Source organism: Pseudophryne corroboree, chromosome 6, assembly GCF_028390025.1.
Source record: "Pseudophryne corroboree isolate aPseCor3 chromosome 6, aPseCor3.hap2, whole genome shotgun sequence".
NCBI classification, from domain to species: Eukaryota; Metazoa; Chordata; class Amphibia; order Anura; family Myobatrachidae; genus Pseudophryne; species Pseudophryne corroboree.
The window spans coordinates 392750497-392774194 of NC_086449.1; the positions used below are offsets into that span (position 1 = coordinate 392750497).

Consider the following 23698-nt stretch of genomic DNA (forward strand, 5'->3'; position numbering starts at 1 on the left):
AGTATCTGGGATCTCGCTGATGCCGGCTACTGTCTTAAACTCTCTTCTTTGCTCTTCAGTGCAGCGACTAATGTGTGGTGCACCATACAAGCTATATAAGCGAGCAGTTGGTGCTGTGTTTTTCAGCAGGCTATGATCCCGACTGCCTGCCCAGCACCAACTGATAACAAGCTGCTGGCTACACAGCACACAGCTACACAGCACAACCAAGAGCCTGGACAGCCTCCAACTCTCACCACGTATCACTACAGCAGCTTTGTGGTGAGTTTAAAGACAGACTTTATTATCAGCACTGTGCCCCCAGTTAGCAGTATCAACCTCCGCTTTTCCTCCCAGGTGGAGGAAGTTGGTGTAGCTTATAGGGGGATGTAGTGTAGTGATGTAGTGTACCATATAGGGTATGTAGTGTAGTAATGTATTGCAGTATATAACGGCATGTAGTGTAGTAATGTGTAGGGGAATGTAGCACAGTGATGAAGTTTCATGATAATGGGGGTCATTCTGAGGTGATCATAGCTGTGCTAAATTTAGCACAGCTACGATCAGGCACTCAGACATGTGCACAGCGGCGATGCTTTTGCATTTCAGGAGTATCTCCCGGGCAGCGCAGCTCCTGCGGCTGGCCGGGAGAACCTCTTCACTGCCCGGGTCCCAGCGGCTGCGTGTGATGTCACGCAGCTGCCGCAGCCCACCCCCCCAACGGTCCGGTCACGCCTGCTTTGGCCGGACCGCGCCCCCTAAACGGCAGTTTAACACCGCCGTCCAGCCCCCTCCCGCCCAGCGACCGCCTCTGCCTGACCCGATCGCACCGCTGCGCACAAATGCAGCGTGCGATCGGGTCGGAATGACCCCCATAGTGCAGTGATATAGTGCAATGTATGGGAACACACAGGGGGTCATGTAGTGGAACATGCTGCTGGAGGGGCATGTGACACTTAGGGCATTTGGGGCACATAGGGAAATATTGTTCAATAGTATCCACTTTTTTTATGAAATTTTTGATAATCTGATCATTTTAGTCTGACAGGGATTGCTTGTTTGTGTTTTTTTCGTGGGGATGGGGGGGGGGGGGGGGTGCGCCAAATTACTGCCTTACTCCGGATGACGAAATACCTAGTTTTGCCCCTGATCATAGTGTGCAGGTTGTAATAACAGAAAACATATCTTTCCATTCACATTATTTGTACAAAGTTGCACAATGCATTAAATTATATACCCAGAAGCGGCCATTCTCATAGTAAGAGTATACTTACATTTTTAAGGCCTTTTATATATGAATTTTAAGTGAAATCTTGAGCACACTTCAGGGAAATAGAAGCAAAGGATTGCAGTGGTACCTTCACACTACAGTGGCTGGCCTATGTAAAAAACGTATTGCCCCTTTATATTAGAAATTCTTTGCATACTTTAAATATACCTACAATTTACCAAAGGCTGAATGGATGAGATATAAAAGAATCCCTTGTGTTCATTTTACTAACACAGGATACCACAATCTCTATTCGCAATGGATCTGCAAGCATTAGTAAACACCTTTTTCAGATAACATTAGCCGCTTTATCCTTATGGAGGTATTACTGCAGTTAGGAGAACTTATGTTCCTTCCCACAGGCAGCCTTGTTTAAATAGGTGACAGCTTGCTTCCTCATGCAAAGGGGCCATAGTCACCACTGACCACTGCCAGCAGACGCCTTTCATAAATCTAACTGAAAACTGCAAGCAAGTGCCCAAAAGTCTATGAAAAGTGTTCCGCAAAAGAAAAAATGGGTGTGGTGAAATAAATACATGGCCATGATAGAGCTATAAACAAGTACAACAAATATCTGACTAGTAGACAAGGAATCCATCAGTCACATTTATAGAACGCACTGAGCAAGCTAGGGACTGATACTACTCATAGAATTCTAGAGAGTACTACCATACAGAGAACATTCTAGTAGCCTCTATACAAAACAGAGTACATTTTAAATGACTGACAACTATAAAATAAAGGGAATCATCCTGTAACATACATACAAAACAGAAAGCATTCCAGTGAGACCTACATACAGTATTCAAGTAACCTACATACAATACAGAAAGCATCCTATTAACTGATATACAATATAGAGAGCATCTTAATAAACAATATACAATACAGAGGTACGCTGGTGAGGATACAGTATGTTTAACCGGCGGACGGGATGCTGGCTGTCAATATCCCGACAGTGGCATTCGTCCGTCAAAATGCCACCACAGGATTTATTCCCACTCTATGGGTGTCATAGACACCCACAAGTGGGAATAGCCTTGGTGCGCCAGGATTCCGGCTGGCGGCATTGCCATCTGTTGGGATTCCGGTGTTGGTATCCTGCCCGTGGGGATCCCAACAGCCGGCAAATTAAACGCATTCCGTTGGTGAAACTTACCATCAGTAGGGTTAAACCCTTTAATGCACCTGGTGAAGCAATAACGAGCTCTATCACTGGCAATAATGCTGTTCACCCATTGATAAATATGCCAATATACAGTATAACATAGTCTCATATGCATCTAGATAATATATGTACTAACTATACAGGTATATTGACTATAAGGTAGCATATTGATTATAAACTGGCACATATTTTATAGTGGTATTTGGATATAGGATCCTTATTGGCTATACTGTATCCCAAGCACGGTATCATGCTTAATTATTTATAGTGCTTATGTTCTGAACATACATACAGTATAAGCATTTGCTACAGTATGTGCATGACATAATAGAGAGCAAAAAAGGGAGTGATTTTTAAAGAGTTACATATGTAATCCCAGTGGACGGGATGCCAGATGTCAGTATCCCAACAGCGGCATCCCGCTGCCCTTGTCACATGATCCATTTCCACTCTATGGGTGTTGTGGACACCCACGAGTGTGAATAGCCCTGGATTCCGTCAGGATTCCATCTGCCGGCATTGTCGGTATTTCAGGGTCGGTATCCTGAACTCCAGGATCCTGAAAGGTGGCATTGTAACTGCATCCCACTTTAAACATGGCAGATGAGCAGGAGGACTAACAGGGCGCTACAGCATCGTACAATGTGGGTTCAGATTAGTACAATTACACACAACGGCTTCCAGTAAACACAGTAAGAGAAGTGGTAGAGTCTGTGCTTAAGATAAAGAATATATACTGATTATGTGGTATACTGCTGGGCAAAAGAAAACTTACAGGTGACCGTTGCTGTTGTTGTTGGGAACAAAAACTTCCAAGGGCAAAACTGAGATGATATCGGGATCTTGTAGAATATTAGCAAATTTGTAATATTAAAGAGACAAATGTATAAACACCAGGACCACATCATACAACAAACTCCACTGATGCTATACTAAAGCATTAATGGGCATATTTATTAATTAATTATGCCCCTAAAATATGCAGAAATGGCTATTTCCACATGGTAGAAATAAGTATCCCTTTAATATACCAATAAAGAAAGCAGGCAATGTCTAGTGGATCTGGTCTGCATGAGATAATACCATCTTCAGATGACTGTCATGTGGCTGCCCTGTTGGTGGGCTGCAGCAAGTCCCACTGCAGATTTTTCTGCATTTTGATCTGTAAAACCATGCTTGCACAGTAGCGCAAGAAGGTCCGTAGGTGGAAGTAAAGTGAACGTGCTCATCCTCTTCACCAGGATGGCCTCATTAATTATTTGTATTAATCCATTTAAGCAAATAAAGACTTCCTATTGCCGCGATAAGGATTCTTTGTAGGAGAACTATTTATAATAAATATTCCCAATCTGTTCAATTCAAAATTTCTGGGACTATTCTAAAAAACTTGGCAGACATACATGTATATTCCCTGGTAGTGTTGTTTTTTTTTTTAAAGTGGTGTTACCTTTGTTTGGAATGTACAGTACAGATGTGTCAGGAAAGGGTTTTCCCAGGCAAGAGAGAGGACTCGTCTCTCCACCATGGTACATTCAACATCATCATCCATCAGCACTACTTCTTTCTTCAGAACTTTCATTGCAAAAAAATGATTTGTCTCCTTCAATTCTACAAGGAAGACCTACAAATACAGGGGTTATTTGTATGTAAAATAATTTTACTAACGTACTGAAAACAGCTTCAGAAATAAACATCTAGTTCTCTCTGGGGTCTATTCATAAAGCAGTGAAAAGAGTGGAGAAAAGGACCAGTGGAGAAGTTGACTATAGCAACCAACCAGTTTTGAAGGAAGCCTTTATCAAGTACATTCTATAAAATGTAAGGGAGATGCTGATTGGTTGCCATGGGCAACTTCTCCACGGGTCTGTTTCTTCACTGTTTTCACTGCTTCATAAATAGACCCCTTAATCTCTGTCTGCTCTTCTGTTCTTAATAAATATGCTCCACTCATCTCAGTGATCCCCATTGTACCACATTTGTGTGGTAACACACACCTTAGTGAGAATGCCAACTTACAAATAACCAGATTTTTACATGCAAGCAATTATGATTAGTAATGAAAGTTAATGTATGGAAGGAAAAAAAGAGAAACCTGTTTAAAAGCGTTTAATCCATTTCCTGTGCTAGGGCATGCCGGGATGTGTAGATCCACAGCAGCTGGAGAGCCGCAGGTTGCCTACCCCTGATCTAGAAGTACTTAGCTAAGGAAGGTGGTAAGGAGAGAGTATCCAATTTGAATGTGCTAATATTGCAGTAATTATTAGAATTAAATATTATAAAGTTGTATTGGCCATTTGCAGTGCAGAATAATTCTGATGTTTCTGTTTGTTCCATTTACCATAATATTGGTCAATTAACTTACTAGAGTAAAATACATTTTAGTATGAATTTAAATAATTTCAACTTGGTTTTATCAGATTGGCAAGTATGAGTTACTCAGATGGCAGCTGAATAAGCATAGATATAGGCTAAAACAAGGATATCCCAAAATGCTGTATTATTTCTAAACTACCGTAGATGTTCTTCTTTCTTCATCTTCATCATAGAGAAATCAAATACTGGTCTACTGCCATTTTACTGGCTCCAACAGATTACAAGCAATGCTGATAGAAACCAATGCTATGATAGCTATACTAATGTGTAAAACATGTAGTCATGAGCTTGAGAAAGGAGTTGGATTCTCCAAAACATTTCTGCTGAGCCTTCAGTTTATTTAAGTGCTCATCAAGTCCCATTGGAGTGCCTGTTTCTTTTCTTTGTATATACAGTATGTGTATGTGTATATATATATATATATATATATATAAATATAAATATTTGCATTTATGTGGAGTATTTTCATGTATACAGCTCCTGCTTCATGTAAGGTTTATGGTGCTCATTTATGTCTATATGTGTTTTTTTGCATGTTTTTTTGTTTGCTTTAATATGTGTTTTGTTCCCTCTCTCTCTTCCCCCCGATAGATCCCTCCCTCATGCAACTATTGCCAGCCCGTCAGTGATGTTCCGTGGCGCTGATCGCAGCTGACACACATGCGGTTGTTTCCTAGGCAACCGCTCAGCTGGCTCCCGGATATGACGTGGCGCCTACAGCACGAGGAGACGGGACGCTCGAGTCGGCGGAAGTACAGAGACGGTGTTCACGGGTCTGTGGGTCTCTACATAAGGGGGTAAGTTTGTCCATTTTTGTATTGTGGTGTGTATTCTGAGGACGGAGCTTGCAGCTCCGAAACGTCAAATTGCTTTAATACACTTTCATTGTTGAAAAAATCTCTGAGTGCTGTCATTGCTGGAAATCTACTTGTGATATGGACATGCACCGGAGGAAGCTGCTTTTATGTTTGTGAGTGCCGGTATTCACTGGATTGATATATATATATATATATATATATATACTGTAAATAAATATATATATATATATATATATATATATATATGTATGCTAAAACAAATCAGGAGAGCGCAATTGCAGTTAAAACTTCCAAGCTCAGTAACATTCACAAGACCGTCAGCGTTGTGCTCAGTCGAACTGGAACTCTCTCGCCGGCTCTGGACCCGGCGGGTGATGTCACAACGTCCACAGCAAGTAGCCACGCCCAACGCATTTCAACCAATCACAGTCTTCGTCAGGGGATGTGGTTGATGTGCATAGGCAAGATGTTATATACCCGTTCCGATTCAAAACAGCTGTTACTCATTAATTATACTGATTCGTAATGCATTTAAGCTTGATAATAATATAACAATATAAAAACTCACCAAAAACAAAATATCTATACAGGCTTTTTAGCAAGAGGTGTCTATCCCATTCAATCCACATAATTTAATTCATATTTTATAATATTACAAGTGTCCGATTTTACTAAATAGTTAAAAAACGGTCTCCCACAATCTAGCTGTCTGCTAGTGGAATCAATTAATCATAGCTATCCATCTGAAAGCAGAGAGCGGGATTGACACCTTTCACCTCACAAAATCAAATTCTACCTTTACTAATAACAATTGAAGTTGATATGATATATACATTTTAAAACAAGAATGCCATATAAAAAACGACCTAAATATAGAACCAGTTTCCTCTTACTGGATACGGAGGCTATATATCTACTGTTACAACGGGCTATATTCTAATTAATCCCAAGGCTAATTTTTATGTTTGTCTTTTCCCAAAGCAACACATTATCAAAGGTTTTAAAACGGGGATCAGCTTATACCGCAATCATCTAACTAAGGAGGAAATTTTAGTGCTCTAAAAACACACAATGAGTCAGCCATAACCCCTCTCTGAGATCCACTCGCCGGGACTACTCCACTGCCGCTCATAGATCACCAAAGGTGTCCCGACCTCCATACTAACAGTGCAGAAAGGGTACTATATCACAACCCTCATTAAGACCGAAGGGTACAAATGTATTTAGTGTGTAGATCCAATATGTCTCTCTTTGGGATAGTTTCTTCAACAAATCCCCCCCTCTCTCATCCATACAAACTTTCTCTATTGCCTTGAAGGAGAATCCATTTAAAGTGGATTTTGTACATTCCGCAAAATGACGGGGAACACTATGATTCTCTACCTTGTGCAATATATTTCGTGTGTGTTCTAATATACGTAACTTTAAAATGTGCTTGGTCTTTCCAATATAACGTTTCCCACATTTACACTCCAGCATGTAAACCACATGAGTGCTTAAACAGCTTAGTTTACCTTTAATTTTCCAGGACTTTTCATTACATGAATCAAAGAACTGTTTATTATCTCTACTTACAAATTGACACATTTTACATTTGTTACAGGCATAAAAACCTTCTAATTTATTTTTACTTTTACAATCTCTTATTTTTTTCATGTTACTGGGGGCTAAGCGATCTTTCAAAGAGCATGACTTCTTGTATATGATCCTAGGATGTTGTGTAATCACATCCTTAAGTAAAGGATCAAGACATAATATGCCCCAATGCTTATTTAGGATTTTCTTAATCTCCCCCCCACCTTTACTGAACCGGGTCACAAAGGGTACTCCAAACTTATAATTAAATTCTTTATCTTTTGTTCTATCTTTATATACCATAAGTTCTTGTCTATCTCTACTTAACGCTTTTTCGTAACATTTCTGTATGAGCATATCTGGGTACTTCTTCTCTCTAAAGCATTCACTATAGATCTGGGCCTGTTCTTTAAATTTCTCTTGTTCCGAACAATTACGTTTCAAACGAAAAAACTGAGAATATGGAATATTCTCAATCCATTTCTTATAATGGCAACTTTGAAAATGTATATAACTGTTGCGATCTATTTCTTTAATATATGTATAAGTACCAATCTCTGTTCCCTCACTGGATTTTCTACTATCCAATACCAGATCTAAAAATTCTATAGTATCATTATTATACTTATAAGTAAAGTGTAGATTGTATTTATTATTATTTAATTTAACCATGAATTCATCCAACAGATCTATACCTCCAGACCACACTACAATAATATCGTCTATAAAGCGCTTATATTTATGTATATATTTCAGAAATGGGTTGTTATTAAAAATAAACTCCCTTTCCCATTTCCCCATATACATATTTAGGTTGTTTTTTATATGGCATTCTTGTTTTAAAATGTATATATCATATCAACTTCAATTGTTATTAGTAAAGGTAGAATTTGATTTTGTGAAGTGAAAGGTGTCAATCCCGCTCTCTGCTTTCAGATGGATAGCTATGATTAATTGATTCCACTAGCAGACAGCTAGATTGTGGGAGACCGTTTTTTAACTATTTAGTAAAATCGGACACTTGTAATATAATAAAATATGAATTAAATTATGTGGATTGAATGGGGTAGACACCTCTTGCTAAAAAGCCTGTATAGATATTTTGTTTTTGGTGAGTTTTTATATTGTTATATTATTATCAAGCTTAAATGCATTACGAATCAGTATAATTAATGAGTAACAGCTGTTTTGAATCGGAACGGGTATATAACATCTTGCCTATGCACATCAACCACATCCCCTGACGAAGACTGTGATTGGTCAAAACGCGTTGGGCGTGGCTACTTGCTGTGGATGTTGTGACGTCACCCGCCGGGTCCGGAGCTGGCGAGAGAGTTCCAGTTCGACTGAGCACAACGCTGACGGTCTTGTGAATGTTACTGAGCTTGGAAGTTTTAACTGCAATTGCGCTCTCCTGATTTGTTTTAGCACCAATACCGTTTGCTCCCTGGCTGGGAGCTGGATTGAGCAGCACTGGGACAATTGTTTTAAATAGACTCTGGAAAACACGGACATGCAGCGCAGGGATTGAATATTGTTGTTTCATATATATATATATATATATATATTAATGGCAAATGGTTTGATATACAGTACTATCACAGTATGGTGAAAATCTATTTATTATCCTTTTATTTATATAGAGCTTACATAACACACAACATTCTACAGGGGACATTCAATTTTTTGCATCAGTCTCTGCAGCACTGAGATTTACCATTTCCATTCTCTTCTATAATTTATGTCAAAGCCAACTGACATGCCAGTGTACTTTAGGACCGTTGTTTAGAAACCGTAGCACACATAGGGGCTAATTTACCATCAGACGCTGATCTGCTGAAATCGCTATGGAGCGACTTTAGCACATCAGTGCATGCATGTATGCATGTACACGCATGCGCGAGGTCTTAAACTGCGTTCTGACCTGGAGGGAGATAGGTAACGGGACATCGACGCCGCGGTTTGTAGGCGTCAATGCTCCGTTTAAGGGGGCGGGTCATTTTGGCTTCGTGATGTCACACGTAGCCGCAGCAATCAAAATGATGGTGGGTAGCCATCTGTCTTTGCAGCTAGGCTGCATAGGAAGGGGGCAACCCCACAATCATGTGAGCGCATCACAGTGCAGCCTCGCGCATGCTAGCGAAAAGAGTTGTAGTTTTGCTACTTTTAGCAAAACTACAACTCATGCTGAATTAAGCCCATACAACAAGCAAACTCCACAGTGTCCAGGCCAGAACAGAAACCCTGGCTCCAGAACTGTGAGGCAGTAAAAAGAATCTCTATGCCGCTATGTCAGTTAGAGGCTGGGCACTAGATATTAGCATCAATGTTTCATACATATCTACCGTACTAGTGCCAAAATCTTAGGGGTACCTAGATTGTAATGACAAAGTGGTGGCAAAATCAAGAGTTTAAAACCTACAGCATACAATAGGTTCTCAAACTCAGTCCTCAGTCCCCAAACAGTTCACATTTTCCAGGTGGATCACCTGTGGATCATGTAAAATGTGTCAGTAAGTAATGACTCCACCTGTGCACTTGCTGATTACCTGGAAAACGTGAATTGCTTGGGACAGTGAGGACCGAGTTTGAGGACCTATGATCTATAGTTCTGCACCATAAGGTATGTGTGAATACTGTGCCTAACACAGAAATACACCATAGCTTGCAAAACGGTGAATTTTAGTAACTCCCATGACATTAATAAAAATGAGGTACATACTAGGTAAAAAGTAAAATAATACCTTTCCAAAGCTCCCTTTCCCCAGCATCTTATGCAGGACAAAGTCAGTAAATGCCAGTTTGATGTGACTGCATGGCTCTTCTATTCTCAGCCCCAGCTCAGTGGTAGTTTCAGCAGATTTGACTTCTTCTACTGGTGACTCCCAAGGAATGCCTTGGCACTCTGATGTAGGCAGAGTACATAGAGATACAATTCACTTAGCATTTATGCTATACGATGGATGCTATCACAATTATGCACAATTCATGTTAGAAACAGACATAGTGATTCATTTTAATAATAATGTAATATGAATATGAAAATATCATCGGATGTCTGTCTATATTTCTGTACAGTTAAAAACATAACCTCATCAGGGCCAACGTAACAGCATTGCAGGCACTTAGCAAAGCAATGCACTGGGGCCCCTACCTTCATTCATAGAAATAAATAATACAAAAAATAACTTACCCCTCCTGCAGTCCCACGCATCCTCTCCACTTGCTTCCTACAGTGAACGGCTTTAAGCACCCTGATTGGTGGATATCTCCAGTCATCTACCAATCAGTAGGCTGAAAGCCATTTACTGTCTGCAGGGGGAAAGGGGGGGGGGGAGGTAGGGAAAGCTGCATAGCCACCCTGTTTAATTCACAATCAGTGCTGCCTGGCAACATTCTCTATTTGCATCCGAAGATGCTCTGGAGGCACTGGCCTGGGGATCAAATGCAATGCCTGGGCTTAAAGACCACTTGGTGCGGCACTACAAGGAGGAAGGTATCATGCTATACAATGAGGGCACCGCTGTGGATGGTTATTATAAGCAAGTGCCAGCCCCAGAGCCAGATATATATATATATATATACATACACACACACACACACACACACACACACACACACACACACACACACGTTTAGAATTACATATTCCACAACAGACTATATGGGAAAATTTGCGCAAACATTTACAAATGTTTACAGTTACTGCAAAGTTTAAGTAATGTCATTCTGCATGGACATTCCAAACTTGAATGTGTTGTCGACTTCTTAGGACTGCAAGTGTAGATCTCATGGATATAAGCCACTTGTTCCTCTGATACAGGTGGCCTCCTGAGGTGGGAGTGCAGATGGGAGTGGTGGGAGGTGGTTGTCAGGATTGAGTGGCAATGGACGAGGTGCATTTAGAGGTCAGGCCGCCCCTAGGCACATTATTGGTCGACCCTCACCATGTCACTGCTCCCTTCATGTTGGGGCCTCTCAACTGCGTAAGCAGTATCAACTATCAACCTCATCCCTCCTCCACTGCCAGAATCCACTGACCATTGTCTCCTCCCCCCTCACCAGTTACAAAATAAAAAAAAGTAGTATATATATATATATATATATATATATATATACACTGCTCAAAAAAATAAAGGAAACACTAAAATAACACATCCTAGATCTGACTGAATGAAATATTCTTATTAAATACTTTGTTCTTTACATAGTTGAATGTGCTGACAACAAAATCACACAAAAATGATCAATGGAAATCAAATGTATTAACCCATGGAGGTCTGGATTTGGAGTCACACTCAAAATTAAAGTGAAAAGACACACTACAGGCTGATCCAACTTTGATGTAATGTCCTTAAAACAAGTCAAAATGAGGCTCAGTAGTGTGTGTGGCCTCCACGTGCCTGTATGACCTCCCTACAATGCCTGGGCATGCTCCTGATGAGGTGGCGGATGGTCTCCTGAGGGATCGCCTCCCAGACCTGGACTAAAGCATCCGCCAACTCCTGGACAGTCTGTGGTGCAACGTGGCGTTGGTGGATGGAGCGAGACATGATGTCCCAGATGTGCTCAATTGGATTCAGGTCTGGGGAACGGGCGGGCCAGTCCATAGCATCAATACCTTCATCTTGCAGGAACTGCTGACACACTCCAGCCACATTAGGTCTAGCATTGTCTTGCATTAGGAGGAACCCAGGGCCAACTGCACCAGCATATGGTCTCACAAGGGGTCTGAGGATCTCATCTCGGTACCTAATGGCAGTCAGGCTACCTCTGGCGAGCACATGGAGGGCTGTGCGACACCCCAAAGAACTGCCACCCCACACCATTACTGACCCACTGCCAAACCGGTCATGCTGGATGATGTTGCAGGCAGCAGAACGTTCTCCTTGGCGTCTCCAGACTCTGTCACGTCTGTCACATGTGCTCAGTGAGAACCTGCTTTCATCTGTGAAGAGCACAGGGCGCCAGTGGCGAATTTGCTAATCTTGGTGTTCTCTGGCAAATGCCAAACGTCCTGCATGGTGTTGAGCTGTAAGCACAACCCCCACCTGTGGACGTCGAGCCCTCATACCACCCTCATGGAGTCTGTTTCTGATCGTTTGAGTAGACACGCGCACATTTGTGGCTTGCTGGAGGTCATTTTGCAGGGCTCTGGCAGTGCTCCTCCTGTTCCTCCTTGCACAAAGGCGAAGGTAGCGGTCCTGCTGCTGGGTTGTTGCCCTCCTACGGCCTCCTCCACGTCTCCTGTTGTACGGGCCTGTCTCTTGGTAGCGCCTCCATGCTCTGGACACTATGCTGCAGACTCAGCAAACCTTCTTGCCACAGCTCGCATTGATGTGCCATCCTGGATGAGCTGCACTACCTGAGCCACTTGTGTGGGTTGTAGGGACGTCATACAGGCACTTGGAGGCCACACACACTACTGAGCCTCATTTTGACTCGTTTTAAGGACAATACATCAGAGTTGGATCAGCCTGTAGTGTGTTTTTCCACTTTAATTTTGAGTGTGACTCCAAATCCAGACCTCCATGGGTTAATAAATTTGATTTCCATTGATCATTTTTGTGTGATTTTGATGTCAGCACATTCAACTATGTAAAAAAACAAAGTATTAAATAAGAATATTTCATTCATTCAGATCTAGGATGTGTTATTTTAGTGTTCCCTTTATTTTTTTGAGCAGTGTATATAGACCTGGGCTCCTGGACTCACAAATATTTTAACTCCTGCTAAACCAATATAGTCAGACTCAGATAAGGGGGCAGATGTACTAAGCTTGAAAAGTGATAAATATCACTGTGATAAAGCACCAGCCAATCGGCTCCTAACTGTCATTTTTCAAACACAGCCTGTGACATGGCAGTCAGGAGCCGATTGGCTGGTGCTTTATCACAGTGATATTTATCACTTTTCAGGCTTAGTACATCTCCCCCAAGGTGTTTAATCCTCGACAGGCATATAATCCACAGTTTTTAATGGCCACCACACCAAGCGAAGGGATATAGTCATAATGCCGATATTTACATGGTTGACAACACAATGTTGACAGTTATTAAGTCAACATTGAATACGTATTCATCTGCAGAATGTGGACATGTTCACAGTGTGATCATGTGAAATTCTGTGGGAGCTGGAGGGTTTGGATCAGGTTGCAGCAGCAAACGCTTAGGGTTAGGCTATGGAAGGAGAGGGTTACGGTTAGACACTAGGTCTATTCAGTGCCGGTTCAAGGGCGCAGAGCGCCCCGGGCAGGAAAGGGGCGTGGCCTAATACAGGGGGCGTGGTGAGTCACGCCCCCTGTACATTGAAAGCGCCGCTTGAATGCTGAGCGGTGCGCGATGACGTCATCGCGCACCGCACAGCAAAAGGTCCTCTCCACGAAGAGAAACTAGACCCTATGCGTCTAGTTCCCTTCTTGGAGAGGACCTTTGCTGTGCGGTGCGCGATGACGTCATCGCGCACCGCTCAGCAGTTACTCTCCACGAAGGGAAACTAGACGCATAGCGTCTAGTTCCCTTCACAGGAGGCGCCGAGGACGGGGACGGCACGGCAGCGGAGGCGGACGGGGGACACAGCGGGCAGCAGTGGCGGATCTGGGAGGATTAGGGATTAGAGTTAGCCACAATAACCACCGGAAGCACTACAGGATCTGCCAGAAGTTATTAGGATGACATGAGGCTGGTGCTTATTCCTGTCAGTATTACACTGAGAGCATGGCACTTGACAACAATGTAACAACCAAGAGCAACACTGTCATATTCAGGATGGAAGAATGACCCCCTCACCTGCTAACATAAGCAGCAGTAGATCGGTCAGAATGTAGGAGGGAACACTGCTTTGATAGAAGAGAGGCCCCCACTTATATAATCTTAATAGTGTTTCTTAAGTGCAAATATTTTAGCACTTTTATCATGCTTTCTGCTTTATCATGCTTTCACAAACATTTTGACTGATTTAAATGGAATGAAATACCTTTTCTTAAATATTAACTCAAGCATTGTTGCACAATTAGGCATAGTTCTATAAAAGATCATTTTTTTTGTGGTCCATAAATAGCCTTACCAAGGGCAGGGACTAGCTGCACATTACTCACCTGCTCTGTTACAATAAAGAGCAGTGTGATGTGTAGCAACATATTTTTCTCACCTAGAACCCTGCCTGTGACTATTCGCATGTATGAGGCACTGTTTTGTCATTTAACAAAGGCCAGATATGTGACACCCTTTGCAAGTAATGTACTTTATATATTTATTTTAGCAGGAAGTTGCTCTATTTTTGTAGTTGTACACTATTTGGAAGACATTGGAAGTCATATATCTTTCAATGTATGTAACATTGTCACATAATATACCTTTCCTAATTAAAGCCTTGTCTTGATTTGTACTGGTGGAGCCAACTTCAACTGGGCCTTCTCTGTAAATGTGTTCTGACTCGCGTTGTCTTCTGTCCTGGGATCAGGAAACAGCATAATTGGTGCCTACTGCTAAACCACTGCAAGAGTCATCAATTACTTGAATGGCACAGGAAAGGCATTTGCATACATTTGGAAATGTGGCAGATAAGTAAGTACTTGGTATAAAAGAGGTTGTAGCAATACAAAACAAAATAAATATTCAATAGTAAATTATATTGACAAAAATTAATACAGTGGGATATAAAGCTGGAATATCATAGAAATTTGAATGCCTGTTGGAGATAATGTTGATTTTTACAGTATGCTTTCTATTGATTTAATTAAATAAACTGGAGAAATAATTCTTTTTTTTGTCTTTAATCTAAATTAAGAGAACTTGTCACATTATCATGTATTAGTTGTATACGTTAGACTTATGGGCCCTACACACTGGCTGATTACACTGAAAGATATGAACGATCTCGTTCATTAACGAATGAGATATTGTTGATATCTTTCAGTGTGTAGACACCAATGATGAACGATGTGCGTCACCGCGCTTGTTCATCGTTGGAGCCGGCTAGTTTATACATGCAAGCCAATATGGACAATCTCGTCCATATTAGCAGGCAGGGCTATGGGGCTGGGTGACGGGGTGAGTGAAGAGACTTCACTCCCCCCACCGTCCCCTTCCCCCCCACCAAAACCACCTGGTCGTCCATTGGGCACCTCGGCCAGTGTGTAGGGCCCTGTAGTGTATTATACACTATAAGTGCATAATAAGGACAGCCTAGAAAAACACTGCACATTGCCGCACGTGAATGGACACTCAGTCGCTGACTTTCCTCAGGTTCTCTCTCTCATGATAGCTTAAGAGGCAGGGGGCTGTGACATAAGAAGCAGTGCAAAGCAGTGAGTATGGGGAGAATTTATGCAGACCCTAGTAGATTTTCTGCAAATAAACCACAACCTGGAGTCGGAGATGTCCAAACTAGCACCAGCTTCATCAAATGATCCACATTTTGGGATCACATACAGTGAGCACAGCTTTTTCATCATCTCTTCTGACTATTGGATTTTTTGTATACTTACACACTGCAGTTGGCAGTAGGCAAACAATTAATCCACCATCTAATGTTTTTCTTAAAGTCTCAGCTTATTGTATAGAAACATGGTATTTGAGTTTTTCTTTAAATGAAAACTTACAAAATGACCCATGAAACCTTAATTTACCACGTTATTAAATACTTTTTTACTTTTTTAATATATGGAAACCCATCTGCATGCTACTGGTCAAATCTGTGAATCACTGGAACCAGCCAATCACAAGTAATTTTAAATACTGGCTGCTTGGGATTGGCTCAATGTGGTAAAGCACTTGTGATTGGCAGGGGCAGATTTAGGGGTAAAGGCGCCCCTAGACACAACATAAATGCCTCCCCTGCCTAATTTTATTATTTTCATTGATTGATTATAAGCTCTCATTTGATGATAGTCTATTTAATAGAATAATAAGAAGCCACTTTGAATTTTTTTTTTAAATTACTGTATGTATACATATTTACTAAGTAGGACACCTTACAGGGGCAGTATGTGCATGTCTCACCCGTTTACACTCCACCCAGGATGACATATGGTACAGTACAGTGGAAATATTTAGCAGTTACTGGTACATTTTGGACTGACAATACCAACACAAGCATTCAAGAGCCCCCCCAAACAAGTGGCACCCCTAGGCACGTGTCTCACATGCCTAATGGGAAATTCGCTACTGGTGATTGGCTGGCCAGCTAAGTGGAGACTCCTGGCTATAATCATGGCGAGTTCAATACAGAGGTGAAAGTAAAATGGACGTACATTATTCAACAATACATCATCCCCCCTTTTCCATTCCCATGTTTATGCATCATTACCTGTGTTCTAACAACATATTTAATTTTGAATGCTTGGGAGGCATTATGTGATGAGGTCTTCAAAACCTACTTACAAATCCCATCCATTATAAACAGAAAAGAGACTGTGAAAGCAAAACTAATAAACAAGGAGCTAAAATTGCTATGAACACAGGAGAATGTGCTATAGACATTGGTAAGACTAGCCATATTTACCTGTTGTGTACTCTCTATCAGGGCAAGAGCTTCTGCCATCAACTTCTGATTAACCCCACATAGATTTGCTACTTTATTCTCACACTTGTGATGGACATTCATTCCACATTCTTTATAAAGAAAGAGGGAAGACAAATATTTGCATATAACAATAATACATGTTATGTGACTGTATTTTCCAGTATTTCACTGTGAACCACAACCATCACAAGCATTACTCTGTCTCACAAGCACAGTACGAGTATTCAAAGCAGACGAATTTCTGAATCAAAATGAGGAAGTATAAGAATCCTAGGTGTTTTCCTATTGGTTAGAGTGACAGCCTTGTTGCCGGCTGAATTAGTGGATAGAGTGTCTGCCTATTAGGTTGCAAGTAAGGGATGGCCCTGTTAGGGTATTTAAGGTGAGGCTGGCCATGTGAACAGCCTCTTTTTGATTCATTTTGGAGTCAGTTGGAAGCTAAGTAGACTCTTTCTCTCTCACTGCTTTTGGCTTCTCTCCATTCTTTTACAGTTTTCTCTTCCATTCTTTCTTTACTTTTCCTTTCATTCATCCTTCTATTTTTCTGCATCTGCCCCTTGCCTTTTTTTCTCCCCCTTGTTTTTGTTTCTGTTACTCCTTCCCATTCCCCTCGCTGATTGCAAACCCTCAACCTCTGCCTACCATGTCACGGCCTCGGCGCTTTGTTTCTCGTCTGATTACGTGTCGAGTTTGTCCTGCTCAGTGCGGAGGACCTGGATGTTCTTTGTGCGGGAGCATTTCCGTCTTGGCCAGGAGGTGTGGTGAGTCCCCGTGGTGCTAGTGCGTCATTTCAGGAGGGACGTGACAGTCGTCCCCCAGGGCCCGATACAATAGTCAAGGCTAGAACTGAGATTGCAGTGTCTCCTGGCCACCTTTACCTCCTAGGTCAATCACATTTGTAATAAATAGCTGTGACCTTTAAGCCATGCCGTTGATGTGTCAGTGTCAATTATTTGTTTGTGTCATTTATTTTAGGGTTAAATTAATCATTATGTCAAAAGGGGTAAGGGTTGTGGTTTTTATACTTTAAGTTGTATTTCATTAGAAAATGAGGGTCAGTGGTCACAAGGCTTTAATGAGGTTTAGGAATACACCTATGGAGCTCTTAACACATTGTTATGGAGAGGCCTAAACTCGGCAGCATGCTGGGTCGGGGGAGAGAGGCACATACAATCTTTTTGCCATTGGGCCATAAGCATGCATATCATACATATGTGTAATATATGGGCCGTAAACAGATGTGCTCACAGGCCGCTCGGACTGTGTCATAACAGTCAGGGAGGTTGGGCAGCAGTCTCAGTTGGCAACCTGGCTATTAGGCATAAGTATGTAGCTTGTGTTTACTACACTCTGGCAGTCCGGCCTGTACTGCAGTTAATTACTTTACTACACAATAACCCATCCGTGTCTGACCAGGACGATTTCCCCCTAAGGGGTAGGTGTAGTGCGATACACTTCAGATCGCAGGTGAGCAGTACATATAGGGAGGACTTTTTATTATTAATCACACTGTTTATGACTTATCATGTTCACTAGAATAGTCCCTGCATTGTATATCGTTCACTAGAATGATCTTTGTATTATATATTGGTCACTAAAATGGTCCCCGTATTGCATATCGGCCACTAGAATAGTCCCAGTATTGCATATACAGATGTGTCCTCTTCCATCTTTGTTGGTGCTACGGCACACTACGGCATGTATGCCATGCGAAGGTGCCCACCAACAGGTGTATGCACTGTGCTCACACCTGCGATCCCATAGGATTGCATGGTGCGAATGGTGCCACAGCAAGGCATGCTGTGTTGCAGACGTACACGGCAACTCGCATGTTGCAATGCACGTGCATTTTTGCCACTCTGCTGGCAAAGACGGAAGAGGGCACATCTGTTACTAGAATGGTCCCTACAGTTTATAAGGGTCTCTGCTGGGATTTTTGTAATGCTCTTTTTTCCCTACTTGCAAATACAATTTCCGGTTACTACCACATGTCATATGCAGTCACTACTTGTGCTGGTTTAGAAAATTCTGTTTATAGTTAGCACTTCGAGCCTTATTCTGAGTTGCACATGATGTTGATGTCAGAAACATTTCAGGATTTATTTAATTTATTTCCTACTGTGCGTGCACCTGAATCACACTGCACATGCGTCCAGATTTTGTGCGCACAGAGTTGCATTTGCAATTGAGACTCTCCTCCTGGGCTACACCAGGAACAGGCTTGTAACAGCATTTGCACATAGTTACAGAAGCAGTTGGCAAACGCTGCAAGTGTCCCACTCACAATCAGTCTCTTAATGTTATATAAACATTACATCTATATAGTGAAATGAATATGAAAGTACCTTTACTGCACATCTGTACTATTCATCATATCAGGAATTAATAGGCATGGCTGTAGGTGAGGCACAGTCAGTCTGGGATGATATGTCATTGTTTTTTGGTTCCCAGTACAACTTTAAGAATAGCTAAAACCACAGGGAGTATTTCTCAGTCAGTGTAAAACATCTTTAATGCTATACATAGGATTCCTACACTTCCCTACTGCCATCCATAAAAAGAGTCTAGTACTTACCAGCACACTTCAATCCTTGCTTTGCCAAGCCCCAGAGAAGTGTCCCGCAGTGTTCACAGAAGGTTGGACTTTTATAATTGTATGTTTTAAACCTGTGCGGCATGTCTATCTTAAACCTTTCTTTGTGGAGCTGTAAGAAAATGGGTCATTGGATGCAATTTACACAAAGTGCTTTGGTTCATAAAGCTTTAGAAAAAAAAGATTTTAGAAATGTATTGATATTAGTCTGGGAATAGGAATTTCAAGATTTTCAGGTTTAGATTTTGGTTGATTAAATTATTGGCCCTATATTTACTTGCCGCTAGCCTTGTGGTACTGTCCACCATATAAGGAAGTCCATACATATGACAGATTTCCCCAGCGGTGTCCCTGATTAGAGTACATATAGTTTCCCCATACAGTAGTATGGGGAGAACAGTTCAGACAAACACAGAAAACTCAGCTTTCCGTTACGCTTCTCAAGAAAAATTTGCCATCTGAGGATGATGTAATGAGCTTCTAGAGTAGGAGAAAAGTGGAGAAGAGTCAAGCTTGTGAAGAGATAGAGCTACTTTGTCCTGAGTTAAACAAGTAGGGTTTATAGGTGATACATATGATATCCCGGCAGATGGGATGCCAGCAGTCATGATACCAACAGCAGCATCCTGTCTGCCAGAATCCTGGCGGCGAGTCCCCTCACAGGCTTGCTGAGTTCGCCATGCATCGATCCCGGTGCCTTTTGGAGACATCCTACAATTTTCCTACTCAAGATGCAGGTGAAATTTGATCATATTATGATAATAATTACCTAAGTGACATCTAGCTGTATATACTGTAAGTTATAATATCATTGCTCTCAAGGACAATAGTTTCTACTTGTCATTTGTCTTTCATTGACTGGAAATGGTATTGTAATTACAGTATATTTCAATACTGGTAAAAATCTTCTTTCTTTTCTATAACGAAGCATATGAAATAGATCTATCAAAAGTAAATTTTGACCAAATATTTGATTTTTTAGAGATCTACAAGAATATTTACAAATCACCTAGTTTTGTAAAGGTAAATCAACATGTAAACCTACACTTCTTGCAATTACAGAAATATTTGACTAAATGCGTTAAGTGTAGCGGTATGTAGTAAAGAGCATTTTACACAATTTTCATGGAAATTTGAATTGAATGAGACTAGTGTGACAGCAGTGGAATGGGAGATCCAAGGAAAATTGGGATTTGGTTGATGGATAAGAAAATGTAGCTGGGTTTGATAGAGTGGAATTGGACATGCCAGGAAACTTGAGATTTGGTTGATGGATAAGAAAAGGTTCCTGGGTTTGACAGCAACGAAGGAGAGGGAGAGGGAGAGGGAGAAGGAAAAGAGGTGAAGAAAGAAAAAGAGGGGAAGAAAGGGGGAGGTAGAAAAACAGGGCAAAAAGAGGAAGAGCTAAAGAAACAAGGAAAGAGGTGAAGAAACCAAAAAGGGGAGGGAGAGATGGAGGGGAGAATGTAGAAGAGACAAAGAAAGAGATGGTAGAAGCGGGATGGAGAAAGAAAGGGGGAGGAGGTCAAAGGAAAAATAAAGCCTAGCACGACAGCTATAGGTACCCATGCATATCACATTTTTATGAAGTTTCCATGTCAGTTTTATAGTATGCTCATGGTAACTGTAGAAATTATTTATTTTTCCCAATAAAATCATTTTACTTTATTTCCCAGTTATCAATATTAATATAGTAAATATGATTGTTTTTGTTTAACTTGCTTACATAGTTGTCATGGGATACCCTGTATTGTAGCATTATGAAAGAAAGTGTCATATCCTATAACACAGACAGAAGTTAATATATGGGCTACATATGGAGAGCAAGAGCTCTGTAATTGTCATTAAGATGTCCTAAAAATGCATTTGAGGACTGCATCCCTAAATGTATAGGACTGTGCATGGATGGGGATAGTAAGAGTGAGTACCCCGTGCTATAATCACTCTGTGCATGGCATGACGGATGGTCATGGGTATTTAGTAGCACTCATCACTGGGGTGACATAGGCAGAACAGTGGATCTGACTAAGCTCCTGATAGGTAAGATTATGTTTTGTGGGGTGAGATAATTCTGTCACCAGGAAAGTATAGATACTGTGTATATTTGAAGATAATACTATTTGTTTATTGGACTTGCAGTGACCTCTTAATCCCTTTCTTCCTTTTGGCAGCCACCAACTGATTTAGCAACCTGTCGTCTATTATCTTAAATGTATTTCTAATCATTACCAGATAATATGTCTTATGGCCTGACTCAGAGATGGACGAGATGCTGATGTGTTTGCAGCTGAGCGATTATTGGCAATGAAGGTACCTTAGCGAACATGCTCACGTGAGGATTTATTTGCAAAGGGATTGACAGTCAGTGAGCATTGGGGGTAGATAGTGGTGGCAAACTTACAGTGTTGCAATCATTATTGAGGCATGACACCAGCATCTCAATACATGCAGCCTTTGGGCTACTCAGACTCTCAGATGGGCTATCATCGGAGCATCTGCAACCTTCACCTGTATATGCAGATGCTGATATTTGCCAGGCCACCTGTGGGCGACTCATCCATTTCCAGGTGGCAGGAGCAATAGCATATTTATGCGCAGTAGCTGCGTACGGAATCACAGCTGGGAATGCATCAGCTTTCATCTCTGAGCCAGACCCTCAGATCACTACTGCATCACAGCATATACAGCCATGATTCATCTATGGATTTACATGTGTAAGATATGAATGACGGACATACCACTGTTTCTGTGCTGTTGACTGCAGATCCTGTGCACTTAGCGATGACTTTATCAATACATTTCTTGTGGATTGCTGCATTGCACTCTAAATATTGTTAGAGAGTAAAATCATATTAAGTCTAATAACTCATTCATTAAAGGTTACCTGTATAGTAATTAAAAAAAAAATACTTACGACGGCATTGGTAACCTTGCTTGTTAAGACCCCTGGAAAAGAGTACAATATGCGATAAGTGTACATTTTACCAAGCATCAGCATTTTACCTCTAAGCTTGCAACATGATTCCTGTGACTGTATTGCTGTAGTTTAAGTAGCCCCTTATCGCAGCAGTTTAACCAAAAAATATTGCAGAGGAAGCTGAGCAATATGCAGTTGCCACAGCGATACGTGCCAAGAGCTGTAAGAGTTAACATAGGGGCAAATTCAGTAAGGATTGCAAAAATTACAAATGAGCAAAAATTGCGAGCAAAAGCAAAATTGCGAAAGCACGTTCAAATGGAAAAACTGCAACACTAATTTAATTTAAAAGGTGGCCTTGTGAAATGTGCAAATGTTGTGAAAACCATCCTAATAAGCACAATTTTTGCGTACATATTACAAATGTACGCAATTTTTGCGTACATGGGGGGTCATTCTGAGTTGTTCGCTCTGTAAATTTTTTTCGCATTGCAGCGATTTTCCGCTTAGTGCGCATGCGCAATGTCCGCACTGCGACTGCGCCAAGTAAATTTGCTATGCAGTTAGGTATTTTACTCACGGTTTTTTCTTCGTTCTGGTGATCGTAATGTGATTGACAGGAAGTGGGTGTTTCTGGGCGGAAACAGGCCGTTTTATGGGCGTGTGGGGAAAAACGCTACCGTTTCTGGGAAAAACGCGGGAGTGGCTGGAGAAACGGAGGAGTGGCTGGACGAACGCTGGGTGTGTTTGTGACGTCAAACCAGGAACGACAAGCACTGAACTGATCGCACTGGCAGAGTAAGTTTCGAGCTACTCAGAAACTGCACAGAAATGTCTTTTTTCGCAATATTGCGAATCTTTCGTTCGCAATTTTAAGAAGTTAAGATTCACTCCCAGTAGGCGGCGGCTTAGCATGTGTAAAGCTGCTAAAAGCAGCTTGCGAGCGAACAACTCGGAATGAGGGCCATGTTTCTGATGTTGCATTTTTTGCTAACAACAGTGTTTTTCCCTTAAAAATTCCACCCTACTTTCCTGCACCCAAATTAAAGAAATTACTCAACAATTGTAAAACAATTCAATCATCACTTAATTGGTCAAATGATATTGTGGTAATTTAGCAATTATTATTTTAAAGACACCATAGTGTTTTTCTTCAAACATTGACTAATGCCCATAACTGTGTTCAAATATATTCAACTAGAGACAGTGTGAATTCTAGCATCTAAACCCTACACAACAGCAATTATTGGTATATGTTTTAACAAACATTTTTTTGGAGTCAAAATATTTTACTTCGGAAACAACAGTAACATTTTTATAAAAAAATAAATAGTGTTTTTTTTATTGTGAAGTGGTCAAACATTACATATTATTGTTTCTTTGCTTTTATTTACATACCTTACTTTAAGGAATTATGTGTAAATATTTGTTTCAATAAGTATACAAATGGAGCAGAATTTGCAAAACTTAAAAATAAAAA

The 23698-nt window shown here is 41.1% G+C and overlaps 1 protein-coding gene across 6 annotated transcripts in view; it reads right to left on the minus strand.

The window, feature by feature from the left end:
• Positions 1-23698, minus strand: part of PRKCQ (protein kinase C theta) — a 347815-nt gene that overhangs the window by 30486 nt on the left and 293631 nt on the right. For all 6 annotated transcript variants that reach the window (XM_063926808.1, XM_063926805.1, XM_063926807.1 and 3 more), the window contains 7 exons: positions 22216-22247; positions 22040-22125; positions 19284-19413; positions 16688-16797; positions 14538-14634; positions 9928-10088; positions 3865-4038 (listed from right to left, as the gene is read on the minus strand). In XM_063926808.1, the coding sequence (XP_063782878.1) occupies positions 3865-4038; positions 9928-10088; positions 14538-14634; positions 16688-16797; positions 19284-19413; positions 22040-22125; positions 22216-22247 (790 nt within the window). The remainder of the gene's footprint in view (positions 1-3864; positions 4039-9927; positions 10089-14537; positions 14635-16687; positions 16798-19283; positions 19414-22039; positions 22126-22215; positions 22248-23698) is intronic.